At 36.7% G+C, this 25,049-nt stretch overlaps 2 protein-coding genes across 2 annotated transcripts; both read left to right on the top strand.

Moving 5' to 3' along the window:
* Nucleotides 1-19,635: 19,635 nt before the first annotated feature.
* LOC118036838 (peroxidase 27) lies at nt 19,636-21,102 on the top strand. The gene is made up of 4 exons (XM_035042668.2): nt 19,636-19,927; nt 20,058-20,243; nt 20,338-20,503; nt 20,598-21,102. Exons 1-4 carry the CDS (start codon nt 19,706-19,708, stop codon nt 21,005-21,007), a joined length of 984 nt encoding a protein of 327 aa, XP_034898559.1. The 5' UTR covers nt 19,636-19,705; the 3' UTR covers nt 21,008-21,102.
* Nucleotides 21,103-24,103: 3,001 nt separating this feature from the next.
* Nucleotides 24,104-24,867, top strand: LOC118036840 (protein NDR1). Its single transcript, XM_035042669.2, has one exon. It carries the CDS (start codon nt 24,120-24,122, stop codon nt 24,789-24,791), a length of 672 nt encoding a protein of 223 aa, XP_034898560.1. The 5' UTR covers nt 24,104-24,119; the 3' UTR covers nt 24,792-24,867.
* Nucleotides 24,868-25,049: the final 182 nt, after the last annotated feature.

Raw genomic sequence — 25,049 nt, 5'->3', positions numbered from 1 at the left:
CCAGATTCAATACAAGTTTAGAGACCGCTAATAAAACCTAAGTGTACTAGTTTTATCAGAGATTTTAAATGTAAGAGACTATTTGTGATTAGAGAATGTATTAATATCTCTAGTGTATCTTACTTTAAGTAAACTGTATTATATGGTCTGAATATGGTTTAAAGATTTTGATGAGATCCTAACTAGTGGTCTGTTTATATCTTAAAATGAGAATTTAATCACGCAAATAAATCTAGTTTTTTTAAAATTCATTATAGGCTTATGTACCCCCAATGAATTATTATAGAATTAAAGGATCCATGTAAGTGCCTTGGCAAGGTTCACCTATCCTAAAAGATTGAAGGGTTTTTCACAACTTATGTGTTGTTATGAAAAACATTCTCAATTAAAATTGATGAATATTCATTCATAATAATTTTAAGATTTTTCTAGTTAATTTTTTGATATTTAAATATCAATCTACTTGTAAGTCCAATATCTATACCAAAATATTGATAATTAATTCTAATAAATTAACATTTTATGAGTTATTGAAATATTAATTAAATTCTCATGAATTCAATAAACTAATTATTAAATGCAAAATACATGCAAATATGTATTTTGTAGAAAATTCTAAAACACAACATATTTTTTTTATATATATATTTTTATAGCAAAAACATGATCTTTGTATTTTTATAAGACTCGGCCGTATGCACACAAATAAAAAAAATATTTTTGTATCTTTTTATAAGAGAGTTTTATTTTTATGATTTTCTGAAAATTTTGAAGAAAAAATATATATATTTAATATCGAGTCAATTTTATAGTATAAATTTACAATCCAAATATTGAATATAATATTTAAAAAATATAAGGTAACCATAAATAATTTTAAAAAGGATCCATGATTTTAAAAAGATGAAATGTGTTTGCAAAACACCCAGTCTAAAGGCTAAATTTATTGGTTCCAGGCTCAAACTCAACCCAGTTTAGTTGAATTTACAAACGGCCCAACAGCTTGTATTTTGTTAGTGGAGTTGGATCTAACAACAATTGTGTGGGCTAGGCTAAAATACACCCAACTTTTTTTTTTTTTTTTACCCCTAGCACGACCTAGTGGTGGAAGATTTCTGGCAAGAATCATTGCCATCAAGTAATTAATTAATTCTCCGTGTATTTTCATGCACAGGACCCTAATGCCTGTAGTTTTATGAGGGAGGAAGGGGGTGAAGAAGTTACCATGCTTGGGGTTGATAGCTTGCTGGTGGAGGAATTAAGAGCTGGCGGCTGACACTGCTATTCAGAGAAGATGCACGCTGCGGTGCTGGCGACTGCGCCACTGCTGGAGCAAGCTGATGTTGCTGCTCCTGGGATGATGAAACTCTAATGCTGCTGTAACTGGGAAGAACCACCTTTGCAGCTGCTGGAGGAGGACGGTCTGTCAAGAGGTCACTGCTGGTGCAATGTTGTTGCTGGTGTGGAGGAGCTGCCAGCGTGGAGAGGCTGGACGTTGTCACTGGCGTTCACGTTGCTGAGTAGCTGGAACAGGAGAAGACGAAATGCTGGAACTGGAGGATCACGGTGGAGGCTGCGACTGGCTCTGCTGCCGTCGAGTGTGGTGGCTGTTATTGCTGGAGCTTTGAATTTGTTGTGCAGGAAGTTGCTGGTGGAGGAGGACAAACAATAAATTGAATATAAAAAAGGACAACTATTTTAACAGATCACTTTAATTCTATGCCACAACTAGATCTAGTTATTACATGAGACCGTATGAGTGTATTTGAGAGTATGCTAACATGTGATATTCATCTTGTAATCATCGGACACCTGACATCTATGCCTTTTTTCGGAGATGTTATCCTCGGGAAAAGAAAGGGGGAAGCCGGGGTGGAATTAGGGATGCAGAGTGCGAAACAATTAAACCACTGGTTGAATAAATCAAGAATCATACATGAATTGATTTCACTAAATACGAAGTACATAAAAATATATTAAAACACACACATGAATTATTAATTTAATAAATAAATACCAAGCAGATAAAATATTATCTTACCGAAATGTTTCCGTTAGGATCTCTGTATTAGTCTTGGCTACCACGGCAGGCTTTATAAACCACGAGCACCTTTTTTATACTCAAGATGATGTGCGTTATGTAATGCATCAAATAATCTTTTAAATTTTATTATATATATATATTTATATATATATATATATATGAATTGTTTAATTCTTAATTTTTTCATGTAAAATATTAAAACCTCAAATATTTTTTTGTAATTTTCTTGAGTTTATATAAATCAACCCGTGTAACTCGACCTTTTGATCGGATCACTCCCGAACTAAATTTAATAACTATGTACGAATCATCAATTTTCTATTTCTCACAATTTTCTAGTTCTTGTGAGTGGTGTCGGGAGGCTATGATGGGAGAAACTAAAAGGGGGGTTCTAGTTTGGCTTTCTGAATATGATGAGGGGTACTGTGTTGTGGTGTTGTTTTTGGGTTTTCAAAGAAAGATGAAAAACAAGCTGTGATGGATGGTTTTGATATCACTGGTTTGGTTATGGTGGAGATGGTTGAGGCTGAGAAGGGAAATGGTGGAGGCTGAATTATAGTAGGGTTAACACTGGTGAAAGGCTATGCACAATATTGTTGGGGAAATGAAAATATAGTTTTCTCTTTTAGAAGAGGAGAAATTTTCTGTGTTTTGTTTTGTTTTATTTTCTTATCTGCTTCCTGCGCTGAATTTTTTTTATCTGCCCCCTATAAATCTTTGATTTGCTTCCCCGACTGCCCCCTAGACCCCCGACCTTTTGTTTTCTTCTTTTAAAAAAAAAATTTGTTTAAAATTTTAAAATTAAAGGAACTGAAAATATTCTTACGATCTCTTCCCAACTAAAGATTAGGGAGAAAGGCGAAAAGAGCACAATAGTTGACAAATCTGGAAATCAATCTCAAATCTTTTAATAATTAATTTTTAACCTCTCTAAAAATTAAATTAAAAGAAAATAAATTAAAATTTAGGTTATGATAGTTATCTCCTCTTTACAATACTAATAATACAAAGATATTAAAAATTTTATTTTCTTTTGGCTTTGTTTAGTAAGTGTGTAAAGAAAATAAGCATGAAAGCCCTTCATTTCTTTTTTTGTTTTTGTTTTTAAGTGATCTAATTATTCAGGCAACTTGCCCATTGATGGAAGTTTCAAAGTGTTGTTACCCCAAATTTTGACCCACCTTTTTAATAAATTTTTCAAAAAATCCAAAAATAGTGAAAAAACAACAAAAATCCAAAAAAATATGTTTTTAATATATTTGCAATGTTTTTAGCATTTTCAACGTCGTTTAAAAAGAATTTAATTTTTCAAAAAGATTTTCAAACGTGTTCGACTTTTCACGCGTCGTTTTTAAAATCATTGATTTTCCTCATCGAGTCGATGTTGATATTGTTCGTTTTCAAAAAAATACAAAAACACAAGAAAAATCAAATTTTACAAAAAAAAAGAGGAAAAGAGAAGAAAAAAAAAGTTAAGGGACCAATTTTGAAAACTTGGCAATATTTTTGCCTATAAATACTGGTTTCTAACACTTGCAATGGGGGGGTTCATTTGGTAATTTTGGGGAAAGGCAACACAAAGGGGGAAAACCCTAAAAAAACTAACAGCTTCCTCTCCCTCATGAAGGACCAGCCGCCAGCCCCTGCTGGGTTTTGATTTTTTCCAACCGCCGGCCACCCCCCGGGGATTTTGATCTTCTCCTTACAGCCGCTTGAAAACAAAACACAGAGACTCCCTTCTCACCCTCACGGTCTCCCCACTTCTTCTTCCTTACCCGGCCAAACAGCCCCCACCTTTTGATTTTTCTCTTCTCCCTTAAACCTGCCAAACAGCCGCCGCCCCCCCCCCGAAGGAGCTGATTTTTTTTTTTCTCTTCCGGCCAGCCAAGAGCTTGGCGCCAGGAAACCAAACAGCCCCTCCCCCCAAACAGCCACTCATTTGTTTTTCTCTTCTTCAATCTCTCTCCAGCCGATCACCAAGACAACAGCCTCTCATCAAATTTTTTCCCTTTTTCTCACCGAACCTCACTGCCCGGACGATCCCCTGCCTCTGATTTTGTTTTTCTTCTTCCCCCCGGAGGATCTGCCCTCCAGCGGTCTATCTTCTTCCTCCAGCAGCGGCAGCTTCTGCTCACAGCCGACGGACCCAGCTCCTCTCCACCGACCAGGGAACGGGCAGGGCTGTTCCCATCGCCTCAGACCCACGGTTTCCTTCTCCGGCCAGCAGCAGCGGCTCCTTCCCCATCAACGGTGTCAGTTTTCCCCTTCGATCTCTTCCACAACAACCGGCCGGCAGCAGATCTCATCGCCTCCCATAGCAGCCCAGACACGGCGCCCACAGAAGCCAACCGACGATAAGCCACTCTCCTCCTCCACGACTGATCTGCCATCGGAGAAGAAGAAGAAACAAGAACAGACCGGACAAGAAGAAGCAAAATCCGAAGCAGATTTGAAGGAGAAGAGAAGCGGATCTAAAAAATTTTAATTAAAATCAACTGCCATTTGCGTTTCTTGGATTTGCAGGTGGTGAGTTTTCTCACGGGCAGCAGGAGATTGAAGAGGGGAAGAAGGCGATCCAGAACCCCCTGCTGTTGGATTTATCTCACGCGCCGCCACTGTTGCTGCTCCCAGAAATCAAGCTGAACACTGTTCCAGCGGCAGAAGTCTATCCCTGTAATTTCAGTCGGTTTTGGGGTTAATTTTGTAATTGTAAAATTGTTTAATGTAATATTTGTGTAATTTTGAGTTTATTTTTTTTATAGTTTGTATTTTATGTAAATGTGGATGAAAATGAAAATAAAAATGAAAATGAAAATGAAAAAGAAAATGAAAAGGAAAGGAAAGAGAGAGTGATAATAATAATAATAAAAAAAAGAAATGTTTGTGTGTGTGTGTTTGTATTGTTTTTGTTTCTATGTATGTTATTGAATAAAAAAAAACAAGGAATTTAAATGTGTTTTTTTTTTTTGTTTTGGGCGGGCTGGAACATCAGCTCAGCCCCTTTTCACTCCGGGCTAGAACATAAGCCCAGCCCATGCGGCTGGGCTGAGTCCTCTTTTTTTTTTTTTCTCTTTTGGGCCGGAACATCAGCCCATGCCCATGGGTCTGGGCTGAGTCCATATTTTTTTTTTGGGCCGGAACATCAGCCCAGCCCATGCGGCTGGGTTGAGTCCAGCCCTGTTACCAGAGGGTTGGAACACCAGCCCAGCCCATGCGGCTGGGCTGAGTCCAGCCTTGTGGCTGGGCCAATACAGGCCCAGCCCAAGCTATTTATTATATGTATATATCTATTTATTATTATTTTTTTTTTACATATAATTTTTTTTTATATATATGATAAAATGGCAAGAATAAAGAAGAATTTAACATTCTGATTTCATCACGGATAAAGAATCATGAACTTACATGTAAGTTGTATTTTCTGAAATTCGATGAAAGAATAGAATTTTTAAAACTTCTTTAACACATCAAGTCCACAAAGCAGCTTACCTCAGGTAGGGTGCGTTAGGGGTGCTAATACCTTCCCTAACCACAACCAGTCCCGTACCCGCGATCTCTGACAAGACCAGTACATCAGGTTTCCTAGTAGCCCTCAATAAATTACTAGGTGGCGACTCCAAAGAAACAAATCAGCAAAACAGGACGAATAATCGCCAGCCGATGCCGCGCTCGGATTTTTTTTGGGGTGCGACAGAATGGCGACTCCACTGGGGCATCGGCTAAAAATCCAAATATTACATTAAACAATTTTACAATTACAAAATTAACCCCAAAACCGACTGAAATTACAGGGATAGCCTTCTGCCGCTGGAACAGTGTTCAGCTTGATTTCTGGGAGCAGCAACAGTGGCGGCGCGTGGATCTCACGCGCCGTCAAAAAAATCCAACAGCAGGGGGTTCTGGATCGCCTTCTTCCCCTCTTCAATCTCCTGCTGCCCGTGAGAAAACTCACCACCTGCAAATCCAAGAAACGCAAATGGCAGTTGATTTTAATTAAAAAATTTTAGATCCGCTTCTCTTCTCCTTCAAATCTGCTTCGGATTTTGCTTCTTCTTGTCCGGTCTGTTCTTGTTTCTTCTTCTTCTCCGATGGCAGATCAGTCGTGGAGGAGGAGAGTGGCTTATCGTCGGTTGGCTTCTGTGGGCGCCGTGTCTGGGCTGCTATGGGAGGCGATGAGATCTGCTGCCGGCCGGTTGTTGTGGAAGAGATCGAAGGGGAAAACTGACACCGTTGATGGGGAAGGAGCCGCTGCTGCTGGCCGGAGAAGGAAACCGTGGGTCTGAGGCGATGGGAACAGCCCTGCCCGTTCCCTGGTCGGTGGAGAGGAGCTGGGTCCGTCGGCTGTGAGCAGAAGCTGCCGCTGCTGGAGGAAGAAGATAGACCGCTGGAGGGCAGATCCTCCGGGGGGAAGAAGAAAAACAAAATCAGAGGCAGGGGATCGTCCGGGCAGTGAGGTTCGGTGAGAAAAAGGGAAAAAATTTGATGAGAGGCTGTTGTCTTGGTGATCGGCTGGAGAGAGATTGAAGAAGAGAAAAACAAATGAGTGGCTGTTTGGGGGGAGGGGCTGTTTGGTTTCCTGGCGCCAAGCTCTTGGCTGGCCGGAAGAGAAAAAAAAAATCAGCTCCTTCGGGGGGGGGAGGCGGCGGCTGTTTGGCAGGTTTAAGGGAGAAGAGAAAAATCAAAAAGGTGGGGGCTGTTTGGCCGGGTAAGGAAGAAGAAGGGAGACCGTGAGGGTGAGAAGGGAGTCTCTGTGTTTTGGTTTTCAAGCGGCTGTAAGGAGAAGATCAAAATCCCCGGGGGTGGCCGGCGGTTGGAAAAAATCAAAACCCAGCAGGGGCTGGCGGCTGGTCCTTCATGAGGGAGAGGAAGCTGTTAGTTTTTTTAGGGTTTTCCCCCTTTGTGTTGCCTTTCCCCAAAATTACCAAAATGACCCCCCCATTGCAAGTGTTAGAAACCAGTATTTATAGGCAAAAATATTGCCAAGTTTTCAAAATTGGTCCCTTAACTTTTTTTTTCTTCTCTTTTCCTCTTTTTTTTTGTAAAATTTGATTTTTCTTGTTTTTTTTGTATTTTTTTTGAAAAACGAGCAATATCAACATCGACTCGATGAGGAAAATCAATGATTTTAAAAACGACGCGTGAAAAGTCGAACACGTTTGAAAATCTTTTTTGAAAAATTAAATTCTTTTTAAACGACGTTGAAAATGCTAAAAACATTGCAAATATATTAAAAACATATTTTTTTGGATTTTTGTTGTTTTTTCACTATTTTTGGATTTTTTGAAAAATTTATTAAAAAGGTGGGGTCAAAATTTGGGTAACAACAGATGCCCCCTCTTTACAATGCTTACGAAGCAAAACTCCTCAATGTTTTGCATAGTAAACTTTGTAAAGAAAAGAAAAAGAAAATGATCTTATTATACTCACTCAAACACACTGGCTACTTTCACGGGCCGACCTGCCCACAACATACTCAAAGTGGTCTATTTTTCAGGGGCGACCGACCCACACACTCTCACACTGGTCTGTTTTCAGGGTGGCGACCTGCCCACACATACTACTCACCTCTGGTCTATTTTCAGGGGGCGACCGACCCACACTCTCACACTGGTCTCTATTTTTCAGGGCAACCTGCCCACACACTCACACTGGTCTACTTTCAGGGGAACCTGCCCACACACTCACACTGGTCTATTTTCACGGGCGACCTTCCCTTTTGATTGCGTTTACCTGAGATCCCATCTAGCGATCTAACAAGAACAAAAATCGGTGTAGCTCGATCAACCTAAAATCCCATCTAGTGATTCTGCGTGATTAGGCTAAACTGAGATCCCTTCGCCGATCCCCTTTAACCATAACCAAGGTCCTGTGTGGTTTAGACTGAACTGAGATCCCTTCGCCGATCCCTTTAACCATAACCAAGGTCTGTGTGGTTAGACTGAACTGAGATCCCTTCGCCGATCCCCTTCAACCAGAACCAAAATCCTTTCCAATTAGGTTAAACTGAGATCCCTTCGTCGATCCCCTTTAACCATAACCAAGGTGTGTGTGGTTGGGCTGAACTGAGATCCCTTCACCGATCCCCTTCAACCAGAACCAAAATCCTTTCCAATTAGGTTAAACTAAGATCCCTTCGTCGATCCCCTTTAACCATAACCAAGGTGTGTGTGGTTGGGCTGAACTGAGATCCCTTCGCCAATCCCTTTCAACCAGAACCAAAATCCTTTCCAATTAGGTTAAACTGAGATCCCTTCGCCGATCCCCTTTAACCATAACCAAGGTGTGTGTGGTTGGGCTGAACTGAGATCCCTTCACCGATCCCCTTCAACCAGAACCAAAAATCCTTTCCAATTAGGTTAAACTGAGATCCCTTCGTCGATCCCCCTTTAAAACCATAAACCAAGGTGTGTGTGGTTGGGCTGAAACTGAGATCCCTTCGCCGATTCCCTTCAACCAGAACCAAAATCCTTTCCAATTAGGTTAAACTGAGATTCCCTTCGCCGATCCCCTTTAACCATAACCAAGGTGTGTGTGGTTGGGCCTGAACTGAGATCCCTTCGCCAATCCCTTTCAACCAGAACCAAAATCCTTTCCAATTAGGTTAAACTGAGATCCCTTCGCCGATCCCCTTTAACCATAACCAAGGTGTGTGTGGTTGGGCTGAACTGAGATCCCTTCACCGATCCCCTTCAACCAGAACCAAAATCCTTTCTAATTAGGTTAAACTGAGATCCCTTCGTCGATCCCTTCGTCGATCCCCTTTAACCATAACCAAGGTGTGTGTGGTTGGGCTGAACTGAGATCCCTTCACTGATCCCCTTCAACCAGAACCAAAATCCTTTCCAATTAGGTTAAACTGAGATCCCTTCGTCGATCCCCTTTAACCATAACCAAGGAATGTGTAGGGTTGGGCTAGACTGAGATTCCTTTCGGCAATCCCCTCTAACCAGAACCAAAATCCTGTGTGTGGTTGGGATAGACTGAGATTCCTTTCGGCAATCCCCTCTAACCAGAACCAAAATCATGTGTGTGGTTGGGATAGACTGAGATTCCTTTCGGCAATCCCCTCTAACCAGAACCAAAATCCTGTGTGTGGTTGGGATAGACTGAGATTCCATTCGGCAATCCCCTCTACCCAGAACCAAAATCCTGTGTGTGGTTAGGATAGACTGAGATTCCTTTCGGCCATCCCCTCTAACCAGAACCCAAATCCTTTCCAATTAGGTTAAACTGAGATCCCTTCGCCGATCCCCTTTAACCATAACCAAGGAATGTGTGTAGCTCGGTCAACCTGAAACCCCTTCTGGCGATTCCCTTTAACCAAAGCTACATGAGATCCCATCTGGCGACCTCATTCAACTGGAACAAAAGAATGTGTAAAAAGTGGTCTTATTATAATGGGTGACCTACCCAGATGGAAAGAATGTGAAAAGTGCGGTCTCATTGTCATGGGTGACCTACCCGGATGGAAAAAATATGAAAAGCGTGGTCTCATTGTCATGGGTGACCAACCCAAATGGAAGATGTGATATGAAAAGTGTGAAAAATAGGACTTACCTGGCGAAGTCTTTGAGGGGATGACAGAAGAAGGGCTGGAAAACTTGGTGCTTCCTGATAATTCTCGATCATAGGGTTTGAAAAACTCGGTGTTTCCTGACTGCAAGGGTTGAAAAACTCAAGGCTTTCCCGGTTGCAAGGTTGATCTATTCATTTCTTTGGGATTTTCCTAATGGTAGGGTTCATCCCATCTTCCCCTTTTATTCCATGATCAAAACCGATTCTTTATTATCACCACCAAATGCTTTCTTTTCTTCCACCATCTTGCTGGAGCCTCATTAAGGATTTTCCTGTAACAATTCAAAAATATGTGCAAATGGTTTTTTTTTTTTTTTTTTTTTTTGAGGTTAGATGATATGCATGCATCCTTACCTGATTTGAAATATAGGGTCCCCCCCTCTTTGATGCTCCATCGTCATAGGGTGCCTTTGTTTGTATCCCAAAGCTTTCTTTGTTCTTTCCGATGTATTGGCTCATTCATGTGCTAGCCATCCACTCAGCTGTAAATGCAGTGCCCATCCCGGGCTGTCTTTGACAATTACTGCTTGCATCATTTATCAAGCTTGACCCTGCCCCCAAGTGTGGTACTGCTTGATTCATCATGAAGGATTTTCTCTCCTGGCTTCTTCTGAGAATTATCCTCTGATTGATTGTGTGCATCATGCCAATACCCATCAAGATTGTTAATCAGTCATATAACTTGCCTCTAGTTGAAACAGTACTCTTCAAGTACATGTTATCATCAGCCTCCTTGGAACTCAATCAGTCATCTAGACATGCATCTCATAGCTTGCAGTATAAAGCTCATGGTTGTATGCCCAGTGCTCTTCTCATAGATTCTTTCAACTCTTCTAATCAGATTGTGAAAAGAAATGCCTCGGCCTCATCAATGATGCTACTTCTATCACCCATACTCATGCGGTGAAGTGCTCATCTGGCTTCAAAACAAATTGTCCCACACAGTCAGTCTTCGGGGTGGGTGCCTTTCTGACATTCATTCAATGCAGTTGCGTGGTAACGTCTGTCGATAACCATGTTTCAAAGGATGACAATATGAGATTTTCCTTCAAGTGCATCATTGTTCCACAGTCAGTCTTGGTGGTGTGCATATGTTCGATGTTCATTCAAATGCACTCACCCGATAAACATCTGTCAGGAGTCATAGCCATGTTTCAGAGGGTGACCCAAGATGAAGATATGAAAATATCCTTCAAGTGCAGTGTTTGCTCATCAATTGCTGCTGAAGTTTACTAAATCATGGATTGTCTTTTGAACAACATTGCCCCTAGTTGATCTGAACATGCTCATTCTTCTGTTTACAACCAAATGGCTTTTGTGAATGCCAGGGATGACTTTGATGGACTTTGATGACTCATCATGTGATTCTTTCTTTGCCCCTAGCTGATCTGGATACTGTTTGTTTTCCTTCTTAAGGTCCACTGTATTGCCCCCAGCTGCTCAACTTTTCAAGGAGTGTCGAGGACTTCAATGTCATTTTTATCAACGATTTTGCATACTCAATCAATGTTCTTCTGTGTTTGATAATCTTCCTTGTTCTGGAATCAACTCTCATATTTTCAAAAGATCATGTTTGTTCAAAGTCTAATTTGTTGAAATGAAATCAGAGATGTCCTTTTTTGAAAAATCTTTTTTGAAAATCAAGTTTTTTTTTTTTATCAAAGACCCAACACACGTTATTTTGAAAATACACAGTCCTTTGATTGTCTTGTATTTTGAAAAACAGAAATCGACCCGTTGTAGGATTAAAATGGCTTTTTCCATGGTTTTTGTATCAATTTGAATCCTTGATATTGGGTATATCATTTGATGGTCTGTGATGAGGTGACATTTTTATGAATTTCAAAAACAAGATGCTCAGGCTTTATCAAGAAAAGTTGTTTTCTTTTCTTAGCATTTTTTTATCAGCATGCATAATAACCAGTAGCTTAATTCATGAAGTCACGACCCTTATAGAAAAGCTCTTCAAGTTTTGAGAGCGCCATTTATCGGTTCAAATTGCTTGCTTGATTAAAAAGGGCTTTTAAAAGCACGTAATGCAGGCTATGGCTCATGGCTATGAAAGAAAGGAATTTTAAAGGCTCAAAAGGTGTTTGAGGGTTTCAAAGACCTAGGATCAACATCAACTATTCATCAACTCTTTTATATCGTTGTCTTTGTAGAGGAAACGACATATAACCTTGTTAGCCTCAAAGTTCAGACTTTTCTTAACATAAGTCATAATGCAAATCCACATTTCCTTGATGAATAACCAACCTTAATCATCTGATAACATCAGAGGCTTTATAATGGACACCCAAAAGTCACGTTTATAGCTTAGTCTTTTTTTTTCTTTTTTTTCTTTTTTTTTATTGATTGAAATTTCTTTTGCTTTTCATAGACGTGATAGGCGTTCTCCTTCCTTTATCTTTAACTTGTCTTTAAGTGAAGGCAAATTCAACTCTTTTTTCGTTCTTTTTTTCATAGCCTTCCTAAAAACTTTCTTACATGCCCCAGTCAATGTGTCTTCTTCTAGCTCTCTCTCAATCATTGGACTTTTGTTCTAAGCCTTCCTCTTTATCCATTAATCATATCAATGTCTTCAAAAAATATCTCTTATTTTGCCCCAGTGTGGGGTGTGATCCTAGTCAGGGTTTTCATGAAAAGATATTTTATCCAGCTCAAAAATGGGACTACAAAGGATATAATCTTTAGAAAGTGAAGGGAATATCAAAGAGGGCCTTTTCTCATTTCAAGCAAGGTCGGTTAGAATTGATAAATTTTGACCTCATCCAGTGTAATGAGTGGGACTTGTAAGAATCATGATTCACGAGTCCATAACCACCGAATCCACTACATGTCATTATGCATACTGCTAAAACTTAGCTATATGCTGTGTGGTTCAGTTTTGTGTGAGAGTTCAAAATTGTTTAGTCACCTCATGTTATTTTCAAACATCGAGTCATTTCTGTAATCAAAACACTTTTAATCTTCCAGATTGATTAACCTTTATCGCATGTTGGAGTTTGATCAAAATATTTTGTCAGAATAAAATGCTAAACATCTGTTGATTTCAAAACAACAAAGAGACAAAAGCAAGACATGTTTCGTTGAAGGATGAGATGTAATCCCAAAACAAAATGCAGAATTTCATAACAATATGATTGACTGTTCATCACCATTCTTGAATAAGCTTTTTTTTTCTGGCAATATGTGTGTTTTGCCAAGCATTTTCGATCACATGTCATTTTGATGATGTTCGGGGGACAATATAGCCAATGACACCATCCTTCACAGACTATACTTGTCTCTTGCTCTCCAACTTCAAGACTCAATTCTTACAATTCTTGAAACTGTTCACTTGAAATGGTTGAGGACCCCATCATGACATCACATCTCTTGTCTAGATTAAACCACCTAGAAAATGGTGGTTGCATGGGATTTGTCGGAGTCAGGTAAAAGTCTGAAATCTAGTAGATGCTGGTCGGCAAACTTAAATGGCAGAGGAATGTCAATTTTGGCAAAAACATTTGAGCAATTGATGCTACCATGAAACCTGGCTAAACCACATAATTAAGGTTTCCCACCTTCAGAGTCTTCTTTGGATTCATCTCTCATCATTGTGCTAGAATCCTTGGCAGAACATTCAATCTTTCCCCTCTTCATAACTTGTTCAATTCCCTCAGCAATTCTCACAACATCATGTCAATCTTCTAATGTTGTTGTGGTTGTTTTAGGACTGTTGGAAACCTCTCCATGTCTAGGTAATCCTGGCAGTGCGCAAAAACAAACATGTATGGAATCATATGTTGTCAAAATTGGAAGAGAAACTGATGAATCTACAACATTTTCTGTTTCCTCTTTGATCCTCCACTAACGGTGCAACAAACAGCCACTCGAGTTTTAATGCCAATACTGGTAGGAGAAAATTATGGACAATCTGAAACCACTGCATCCCTTCTTGGATTTCCCAATTACAAATCCTCAAGTAGATTCCTGCCGAGAGATCTCTGCAACGTTGAAGTTTGATGTCTGCTCCATGTTTTCAAACCAAATCTGGCTCTTCAACATGCTACAATTTCTTCGTGCTGAAATTGACGAGAGAAATATTTGTAGCATATGTAATTAGTAGATCCTCTCTTGCATTCTCAACTTGCAGCATCATAAACAGATTTTTGTAGAGAGAGCTCTACCACGTTGAAGTTCGACGACTACTCATATTTTCAGACCAGGCCTGACTCCTTTGCCTAGTACAATGTTTTGCTCGTGCCACACGTAGAAGTTCAGTATCTGATCATGATTTTTCAGACTAACACCTTGTGCTGCTGAATTGGAATTGAGCTCATAATTGGGGTAACTTCAAAGCAGACTAATGCACCATGAACAGGAAACTAGTAGTCGTTTGGTTCTATTAGATGATGTGGAGGCGATGAGCACTTAACAGTACAACTGGACAAGAATCAGAGTTGTCATTAGTTGATGACTGAAGGCATTGTTGTTGTTGTTCATGACTGAAAAGGAGAGATACAGCTTCACTTGGACGTGGACAAACAGTGTTCCCACAGAAGACTGTGCAGACATTCTCTTTCCATTTAAATACTTAACACTTGTTCAAGCAAATCTGAGTCTAGCTATTTCACCTTTGAGGCTCTCAACCTTAATCTGATAATGAGCCTCTATCCGACACCTTTCTTCACTTCCATCATCTTTCTTCAATCACGTGCAGCACAACTTGTGCGGGGACCTACCTTTCAACCCGGTACATGCATGATAAATTTATGAATATGTAATCTATATGATGAACTCGCCCTTCGAGGGGTGACAATATGGTCGTAACTCTTGTATGATGGAACAAGAATCATGATTTTTGCCCAAACTCTACAATGAAAATTTTCGGAGTGACGGCCAATGTGTCACCCACAAGTCTTGGGTTCAAGATGCTTCAAGAAGGGTTTGCTCGGATGCAAAACAAATATTTACGGAGCATACATCCTACAGGCAGGTTCTAATCTTTTTAAGTGAGACAAAAGGTAGGTTTACTATTCGGTCTCTAAAAAAGGTCTCTTGTTGTCCCAGTGATCGCCCTCGTGGAGGCAATATGGGGGCTTGTAGGCAATGAGATGGCACGTGTCCAACTATTACCAGTCTAAGCACTCAACGAAGAGTTAGGGTTTACACAAACTTAAACCTTGACTAAAAGTCATAAGGTAAGCTGTTAGTCCCCCTCCTAACCTGAAGCTTGTGTGTGCTTTAAAAAATTAACTATGTGATGCATGAGATAATTCTACAAAATGCATGGATAAAAAAAAATAAAAATAAAACACAAAAATGCAAAAACATACACATCAAATATACAAAGCTTAGTCCAATATGTTGAAAACAATACCTTCCCCAGCGGAGTCGCCATTCTGTCGCACCCCAAAAAAAATCCGGCGAGCGGCATCGGCTGGCGATTATTCGTTCCTGTTTTGCTGATTTGGTTCGTTGGAGTCGCCACCTAGTAATTTATTGAGGGCTACTAGGAAACCTGATGTACTGGTCTTGTCAGAGATCACGGGTAAGGGACTGGTTGTGGTTAGGGAAGGTGTTAGCACCCCTAACGCACCCTACCTGAGGTAAGCTGCTTTGCAGACTTGATGTGTTAAAGAAGTTTTAAAAATTCTGTTCTTTCATCGAATTTTAGAAAATACAACTTACATGTAAGTTCATGATTCTTTATCCGTGATCAAATCAAAATATTAAATTCTTCTTTATTCTTGCAATTTTATCATAATAAGAAAAAAAACATTCATCAACAAAAACACACAATTCTAAGGCTTTGATAAATCAGTTATTACTTTTCCAGACTATATGTAGATACATGTTCTACATTTCCATGGAAAATTCAACATGATTTTTATCTGTCCTTTAGATATTTGTGCATATAAATTAAATTATATATACATAAAAAAAAACACAAAATAAGTAAATAAATATATATATATACATATAATAAATAGCTTGGGCTGGGCCTGTATTGGCCCAGCCACAAGGCTGGGCTCAGCCCAGCCGCATGGGTTGGGCTGGTGTTCCAGCCCCTCTGGTAACAGGGCTGGGCTGAGTCCAGCCCTGTTGCATTTTGGGCCGGAGCATCAGCCCAGCCCTGTTACCAGAGGGCTGGAACACCAACCCAACCCATGCGGCTGGGCTGAGCCCAGCCTTGTGGCTGGGCCAATACAGGCCCAGCCCAAGCTATTTATTATATGTATATATATATATATATATTTATTTACTTATTTTGTGTTTTTTTTTTATGTATATATAATTTAATTTATATGCACAAATATCTAAAGGACAGATAAAAATCATGTTGAATTTTCCATGGAAATGTAGAACATGTATCTACATATAGTCTGGAAAAGTAATAACTGATTTATCAAAGCCTTAGAATTGTGTGTTTTTGTTGATGAATGTTTTTTTTTCTTATTATGATAAAATTGCAAGAATAAAGAAGAATTTAATATTTTGATTTGATCACGGATAAAGAATCATGAACTTACATGTAAGTTGTATTTTCTAAAATTCGATGAAAGAACAGAATTTTTAAAACTTCTTTAACACATCAAGTCTGCAAAGCAGCTTACCTCAGGTAGGGTGCGTTAGGGGTGCTAACACCTTCCCTAACCACAACCAGTCCCTTACCCGTGATCTCTGACAAGACCAGTACATCAGGTTTCCTAGTAGCCCTCAATAAATTACTAGGTGGCGACTCCAACGAACCAAATCAGCAAAACAGGAACGAATAATCGCCAGCCGATGCCGCTCGCCGGATTTTTTTTGGGGTGCGACACAAAGATCTTTTAAAAGCGGTTTAATTATTTCATACGACATGTCCGTTGGTGAAAAATACGAAAAGTTTTTTAAAAGTGATCTAATTTTTCTAGACAACTTGCCCGTTGGTTAAAAATATAAAGATTTTTTAAAAGTGGTCTAATTGTTTTAAACAACCTATCCATTGGTGAAAAATACAAAGATTTTTTTAAAGTGGTCTATTTGTTTCAGACAACCTATCAGTTGGTGAAAATATGAAGATTTTTTTAAAAGTAGTCTAATTCTCATAGACGATCTGTTTAGATGAAAAATACAAAAAAAATTTAGGATTGATCTTATTTTTTCAAGTGACCTACCCATTCATTAAAAAAACATTTCTCAAAAGTAAAAACTTTTTAGGAGTATTTTTAATTTTTTGCCATTTTAAGGTGACATTTGATGGACCTAACATGGATTTTTCTTATAATTTTTTTGCAAAACACATTGTTCAATTCTTTAAAGTTAGCTAACATGCATGCATTCTTATCTAATTTGAAATATAGACCCTTATTGTTTCTCAATCTCTTTGTTGCTTGATTGGTGAGGTCTTGCTATTCTTTATTTTAGTTCTCTTGATCGTTTGACTTCTAGTCCACTTGAGTTGGTCCATTTAAGTTTTTATCCAGAAGTTTTTAAATTTTACACATCTAAGTTTTTATAGTACCTATCGTGACCCATTTACTTATTGGAAATTATTTGTCTCGTTGATCAATTTGAAATGATTATTTATTATTTCATTGTCTCATTGCTAAAAACATTCAATGTCACTTGTTGTCTTAAAAGATTTAAATTGCCTTCTGTAAACAACAATGCCATCTTGTCTCAATACTAGAAGTATTCTTTTTTATTTTACTATTACCTTGAAGGGATCAAATCACCTTTTACATACAACATTCCCCCCCCCCTTTTTTTGCCATTACCACTTAATGTGCTTTGTTAATGATTTAGACAAACAATGGCTTTAATAACCCTCTTTTTTTTTTTTTTTATTGGTTTTAGTGAGGAAATCTTTATTTATAAATGAATTTTAAAATCTTGATCTTGCATTTTGAAAATAAATATTGTTTTTATGTGAGTTTAAAATGATTTACTTTTGAAATATCACAATTTGTGAAGGTATATCATGAGATAACTTTCTGCTTTTGTAGGTTTGAAAGCAAGAGACTCAAGTATAAGCTAAAAGTTTTGTATAAGAAAAATCTGTATATTTTTTTTTTTGTCTTGTAAGGTACTTATTTATATTAAAGAGTTTCAAAATTCCAAACAAACACAAACTCTATTTTAAAAAAAAATATTCAAATTTATTTAAAATTTAAAAACAAAAGAATTGAAAATATTTTGATGATCGTTTTCCAACTAAAAATTAGAGGGAAAAAAAGACAAAAGCATATTATAATTCCTGATTTTTTTACAAGTTGACAAATCATACTTTTATCAAAATCAATCCTGATTTTTGAATATCTAATTTTTAACCTCTCTAAAAATAAAATAAAATTAAAAGTAAATAGTTCAAAGTTATGAAAATATTTATATTAAAACACAACATGTACGCAAGACGATCTTAATTAAATGCATACAATGGACTAGATGGATGGAACATGGTTCAAGCAACTAAGAGAATCTAAAATTCTAAACAATTTGGGTTATGTTTTAAAATCATATAAATGAATATTTAATTTCAATATATGTATCTACAAACGTTAGCAAGTACGAGACTTAAAGAATATAATCTTCAAGTTGGATTAATTTAAATGCATGTCCATTCATTTGAAAAAAATTAAAAAAATAAAAAAACTTTTCTACATTGAACCCACCACCAAGCTAGCAAGCTATTAACAGCAATTCTCCGTATGGCGGCTTTCAAAAGATGACTATCTCATAATGTAGACTTGGTCTCACTTATTATAAGAAAGAAGTTTAGAGATTAGATGCCTATATATGTATAATTTTTTAAAAAAATTTATATGTATTAACTTTTTTTTTTTTTTTTTTTTTGATGTTGCGTTTGTTTTTAGTAGTGGGATGCACCATTAAAAACAAAAAATATAATAGCAAAAATATAAAAATATTGTTTTTATTTTTGTGTTTTCTTTTTTATTGTAAAGAATTGTACTCCACAACAAACACAAAAGTAGAAGAAAATAAATTTTTAGTCTGTACTGTTACAATTCTAAATCACATTAATAATTTTGATTTTTGAAGGTTACTTGAAAAAAATACTATTTATAATTAAAAAATTAAAATTATTAAATGAGATATTGAAAATAATTTTATAATATTTTATAATACATTTTTTATTTGAAAGTTTAAATAACATTAGATCAATAATTTCCTTAAAAAACTTTTGTGGATCAATATTATTGCAAGCCAAGACGATTATGATATAGACAAGTTGAATTCTATATATGATCAGAAGTAGGATATTTGCTGAAGTACTACTTCCTCATCACACAAACTCCTTGGCATGCTGCAGGGCATCAAGATAAAAAAGTTGACTTCGGATAAAAAAAAATGATAAGAAAGGATTTAACCAAATTCTATCCTAGAGACAAACTTGGAATTTAAGCTTGAAAATGTCTTAACATCAAAATTTATTCAGCAGTTTGTCAGCATGATGACTGCCATGTCTGACGACGTGGTGATCACTAGACATCTGACTTTGTTAGAATCTTAATTAGTCCAAGTGGCATTGAGAGAAGCAGCCATCGTGTCGACAACCAACTGAGATTTTTTTAAATTCAATTACATGTTCATTTTTATCAAGCAAGTTAATTAAATTTTCAATCCAGCTAGCTAATAATTGATTGGTAGAATGGACATCTTACCGCCCGCCTCACGGTCTACTATTCCTTCATCCCCTTGAATTGCTCAAATTTGATTGTGTATTGCTTAGTTGCTTTGTTTTATAATATGGATTCAATGAGCAATCACATGAAGCATTCCAACTCTACTGTGCTGTCACCGATCATTTCCTGCAGCTTCATCTTTATATTATGAAAATGGAGCCATCATAATCTTATAATAATTAAGTCAACAGAAAATTAGGATATGAATATGCACCACCACATGATTTAAATAACAAAAGCAAACCATATTATTAATTAACTTTCTTAAGGGAATAGCAGATCAAACATCTTGTAATGACAGCTTTCCCCATGATATAAACAGTATGTCGAGGCTAGTATAAAAGAGTTGGCATGTTTCATTGAGTTCTCACTAAGAAATCGAGGTTCAAAACATTGACATTGTCACCTTGACATGGCTAGTTCAAAGCTTTCCCCATGTCTAATCTTTCTTCAAATCATTTTCTTGGTATTTGTCTTTAACTCAGCAAATGCGCAATTGAAGGTAGGGTTTTACAAGGATACATGTCCAAAAGCTGAGGCTATTGTGAAAGAGGTTATGGATCAAGTGATGAAAGTAGCTCCTAGCCTTAGTGGTCCTTTGTTGAGGATGCACTTTCACGACTGCTTTGTTAGGGTATGTGAGCCTTTAATCCATCTCTGATCATTTGAAAATCCTGAGACAGTTTTAAGCTCTTATTATTTTTTTTTTTGCTTGAATTCATGTACAATGCTTATGATGACTAGCTAATTATATATTTCTACAGGGTTGTGAAGGCTCAGTGCTTTTGAACTCCAGTACTGGCCAAGCTGAAAAGGATTCACCTCCAAATTTAAGCCTTAGAGGATATCAAATTATTGACAGAGTCAAGACCGCATTAGAAAAGGAGTGTCCTGGAGTAGTTTCATGTGCCGACATCTTGGCCATTGTGGCTAGGGATGTCACGGTTGCGGTAAGAAATTTCTTTCAAGTTAAGTACATATTTCTTTTGTAGGAAAAATCTGAAGGACAGAATGGTTTTAATTAATAATAATTTATCCTATCAGACTATGGGACCTTTCTGGGAGGTTGAAACTGGAAGAAGGGATGGAAGGGTGTCCACTTTTTCAGAGCCCTTGACAAACCTGCCACCATTTTTTGCAAACATTTCTCAATTGATATCAATGTTTCGTTCGAAGGGTCTAAGCGTGAAGGACCTTGTAGTGCTTTCAGGTACTTAAGCATTTCACTTCATGTTCTTTGTAGAGAGTCTTGTAAAAAGAAATTATACTGAAGTAAATCGTAATTATTCTGTTCTGGCGCCAAGGTGGGCACACCATCGGCACTTCTCATTGCTCTTCATTCAGCTCTCGGCTTTACAACTCCACCGGAAAGGATGGCACCGATCCCACATTGGACTCAGAATACATAGAAAAACTGAAGAATAAATGCAAGGTAGGAGATCAAACTACGCTAGTAGAGATGGATCCCGGAAGTGTGAGGACATTCGATAACAGCTATTATACACTCGTAGCTAAAAGAAGGGGACTTTTCCAGTCTGATGCAGCTCTCCTTGACAACAGTGAGACAAAAGCTTATGTTAAACTTCAATCTGCTGCGACCTATAGATCTACATTCTTCAAAGACTTCGGTGTTTCCATGATAAATATGGGCAGGGTTGAAGTTCTAACCGGTAAAGCTGGTGAAATCAGGAAAGTTTGCAGCAAGGTTAACTAGTTAAAGTTTAGTGTCATTATGGAATAAAATTTATTTTTATTTTTGCATGGAAAGATTTGTATGGCTTGCACGTCCCTTTTTAAGAATTCTTTTCTTTTTTCCTTGAAGATTTGCTTAATTGTGTAAAGTGTGGAAATCCGTTACATTAGTCCATCAATAATAAAAAGTAGTCTCTTTATTATTTGTTGGAGTAGATTAATTTTGTTTTTTATTTTTTTATTTTTGTATTTCACTTTGACAATTAGCTTTATAACCTTTTCAATATACTCTCAATGATTATTCAAAAATATATATATATCACTAAATAGTAACAACTGTTTTTATCCTCTTTTGGAGCACAAAATGGACAGGCAAAACAAGTTGACTGTACATCTAATATGAAGTATTACACTCTTTGCATCATGACGTTATTATCGCTAGAATTAATTTTTTGTAAGCAATATTATTGTGGGATTTAATTTGGGAAAATTATCCTGGTCATCCTATAAGTTATTAATTAACTTTATATTTATTTTTTTTATTTTTTAAAAAATTATAATTTATATAGTTTATATTTTAATGTAAAATAGACTAAACGATATGGTTAATCCTTTGTTACACGCGCAACAAAGTTTGTAATGTAAATTCATGATAAGTATAAAAACAATTGAACTATAGAATAATTAGAGTATTATATATATATAGATTTTTACAAATTAGATTTCAAAACTGACATGGCATAAAAAAGCTCTAGATCACTTAGTTCATTGAATTAAACGATCATATCATTTTTGTTTTTGTTTTTTAATATAACAAGTAATAATATTATAATCCACCACATCAACTAATCAATCAATTTTAATCTATATATATATATATATATATATATATATATATATATGTATGTATGTATGTATGTATTAATTTTATAAATAGCAATCAATGGGCGAACTATGGGTACATTGGGCAAGTGTGCCTGACAGAGTCAAATGTTGTGACAAACTATGCCTGGTTACAAGTGACCCTCACTCAGGTTTTCACCTTGGCAGTGCTGGGCAGTAGTTAAGATTCCATTTCAGATGGGACAATACCTATTTTAGTTCATGAAAATTTAAAACAATAAGCTCGATCCCTACATTAACTAGTTAGGCTGTTAACATCTCCGAAGCCTCGATCCAATTCATTTATCTCAAACCTAACCACTGGAACATGTTTTGATATTCTAATTTGGATCTCTGAATCTACAGTAGCTGTCCCGTTAGCATCAAATCCCAGTCATTCAACATCACATGTAGCTTTTTGTACAGTGTAACTAATCTCCGGGGTCCAATTTATGTCACTTGAAATATTAAAATAAATAACAGTCCAGATTCAACAGAAAAACATATATGATTTGGCTTTGCATGTTCTTAATCAAATATTTAATAGGCTTGTACAAGTCCAGCCCTGGGTTCTCTTAAGGAAGAGCGTGTGAAACATGGCGAAGATACCGGGGAAGGTAATAATTATAAATCAAGTCAATGGACAATAAAAAAAGATAGTGCCTGCATCAAAGCAGTTAGCTATTTTGTTAATTTACTTATTATGCACCGGCTAAGAACTCCACAATCCTGAATAAAATAATCAAAAGGAAAAAATGAACCGCATGGATGAGTACTATATTTATATTTATTTATGTTTAAAAATATAATAATAATTATAGTTTAAAATATTTTAAAAAAATTATTTTTGATATTAGTACATCAAAATAATTTGAAAAAATAATATATTTTTTTAAAAAATTAAATTTTAAAGAAACTCGGTTTAAACCAGGTTTCCAAACAGGTTTTTATAAAAAATCTCTAAAAACATTACTTAAGATTATTTTCTAGTTTCCAAAGGAATTATTTTTTATATTTTTATTTATCTCATATTTATTTTGTCTTAATATCTACTTGCGATAAACATGTCTAACCCATAATTTAAATATTTGGCCAAGTTAGACGGAGTTTAATAATTTTGGAATACTTAATTACATAATAGCGTGTGATTTTAAGTTGTAAGGATAAAATAGAATAAACATTTCTTCTTCTTTTTTCTTTTATAAAATTCCACATTTGCAACATTAATTCTTCAAAGAAATGTTTTACTATTCTCATAAAAACATTCGCAAGATTATTTAATAATAATATACACACTAGAAAAGCAACAATCTAGGACATCACGATGGTTAAATAATTAACATTTAAGATTTATACTGGGAGATGTTAGGTTCAAATCACATATCCCAAAACAAGATCGATCATTATACAAGTACTCATTTAGGATTTTCTTATGCTTGTAAAAAAACTAAACTTTATTTTTTAAAAAAAATAATTTAATATTACAATGTAGCTAATGTCAAAATACCATAAAAGAGCATCGGTCAAATAATATACGATATTTTGTTAGAAATTTTTAAAGTGAGATACCTCAATGGAAGCAATTCAACTAGAAAAAGTTGGAGGGCTGCGTATGTAGTTATCCTTTTGATCATACACTATATGCCTCGCATGACCTGGAGGGGAACCTTTATACTATATGTAGGTATCCTTTGTCGTTATCCTTTTCATATACCATATGCCTTAAAAGACCTGGAGAGGAACCTTTATACCTTGTTCTTGCACAAAACCAAAGACTAGTTTATGCCACAACATCTTGTACTCTCTTTGGACTATCAAATAAATCTGCTTGAACCACATGATTACTTATCCCAAATGCATACATATCGACTACTTTCTTGTCCTTTTTTTATATTGAACCAAGGGATTCTTTGGTTTTATACTTGGTAATCTCGGAGTCTTCTTAGATTTTTACCATTTCACTTTTATCCATCATGAAATTAATTATCACCTAGCAAAGCAAACTTTTAAGACACTAACATGACACGATCAAGTAATAAAGCTCTTACAATTACATGTAATAATAACATAGAAAACGAAAACCAATGGAACAAACAATGACAAGAACATATTCTTTCCTTCCCGAAGACAAATACTTACATTCCTTAACTTCCATTTCAACATTCCTAGCTAAGCTACAAAACCCAACTCCTCAAACACTTCCATCCATCAAAATTCTTTCGAAACCCCCTTCGTTTTCTTGCCAAGTGAATATGTCCACAGCCCAACAGTTACCCACTCACCATCAACGGGAACCCAAACCCATCAAACGCCACCATTCCGCCGGCTACTACGTTAATCGAGTCCGCGACAGCCTTACTACTCGGATCTCCAAGATTATATGTGGCATATTTTTAACCCTTCTATTCATTGGTGGTGTTGCTGTCTTCATTACATGGCTCAGTTTACGCCCACATCGTCCTCGGATCCTTATCTCGAATTTTTATATTCCGGGTTTGGATCAACCTGACGGGTTCGAAAATGCTGAGATTAGTTTCAATGTCACAGCCCGGAACGCAAACCGAGCAGTTGGGTATTATTATGATTCGGTGGAAGCCTTTGTTTACTATAGAGATCGAGCAATTGGGTCTACACCCTTAGTGGACTCATTTTACCAAGAGCCCAAAAACACAACTATTTTGTCCAAGGTGTTGAAGGGGGCCACCCTGGATGTGAATAGTGACCGTTGGAGGGTATTTAGGAAAGATCGTGCGCGTGGAGCGGTTGTTTTTCGATTAGATGTAACGGCCATGATTCGATTTAAGCTGTCCACGTGGGATAGTAAGCGCCATCGGATGCATGCCAATTGTGATGTTGCTGTTGGCCGAGATGGGTCCATCTTGGCAACTTCTAAAAATAAGAGATGCCCTGTATATTTCACTTGATTTGTAAAAGTTACGTAAATATCATGTAATTTTCTTTGTAGTTATCTTTATCTTTTTAATGTGAATTCATTTGACATGGATCAGATATTGATTAATTTGCGAAAAATAACACATCATCTATTTAACCAAACTAAACGAATCCAAACCTAAGTAGAAAATGTAATTAAAATTCAAAACTAACTAGAAAAATAATTAAAACAACAAAAATATCTTATAGGCCTAATTTAAAGGCCTTCTAAACATCAACTAGTCATAGCC

Source organism: Populus alba, chromosome 11, assembly GCF_005239225.2.
Source record: "Populus alba chromosome 11, ASM523922v2, whole genome shotgun sequence".
NCBI lineage: Eukaryota > Viridiplantae > Streptophyta > Magnoliopsida > Malpighiales > Salicaceae > Populus > Populus alba.
The sequence above is the reverse complement of the archived record's forward strand: the minus strand, read 5'-3'. Positions and strand labels throughout refer to the sequence as shown.

Coding starts and splice junctions, on each gene's coding strand:
- LOC118036838 (XM_035042668.2), top strand. CDS start 19,706: ATGGCTAGTTCAAAGCTTTCCCCATGTCTAATCTTTCTTCAAATCATT. Junction 19,928..20,057: donor TTCACGACTGCTTTGTTAGG/GTATGTGAGCCT, acceptor ATATTTCTACAG/GGTTGTGAAGGCTCAGTGCT. Junction 20,504..20,597: donor GGACCTTGTAGTGCTTTCAG/GTACTTAAGCAT, acceptor TCTGGCGCCAAG/GTGGGCACACCATCGGCACT.
- LOC118036840 (XM_035042669.2), top strand. CDS start 24,120: ATGTCCACAGCCCAACAGTTACCCACTCACCATCAACGGGAACCCAAA.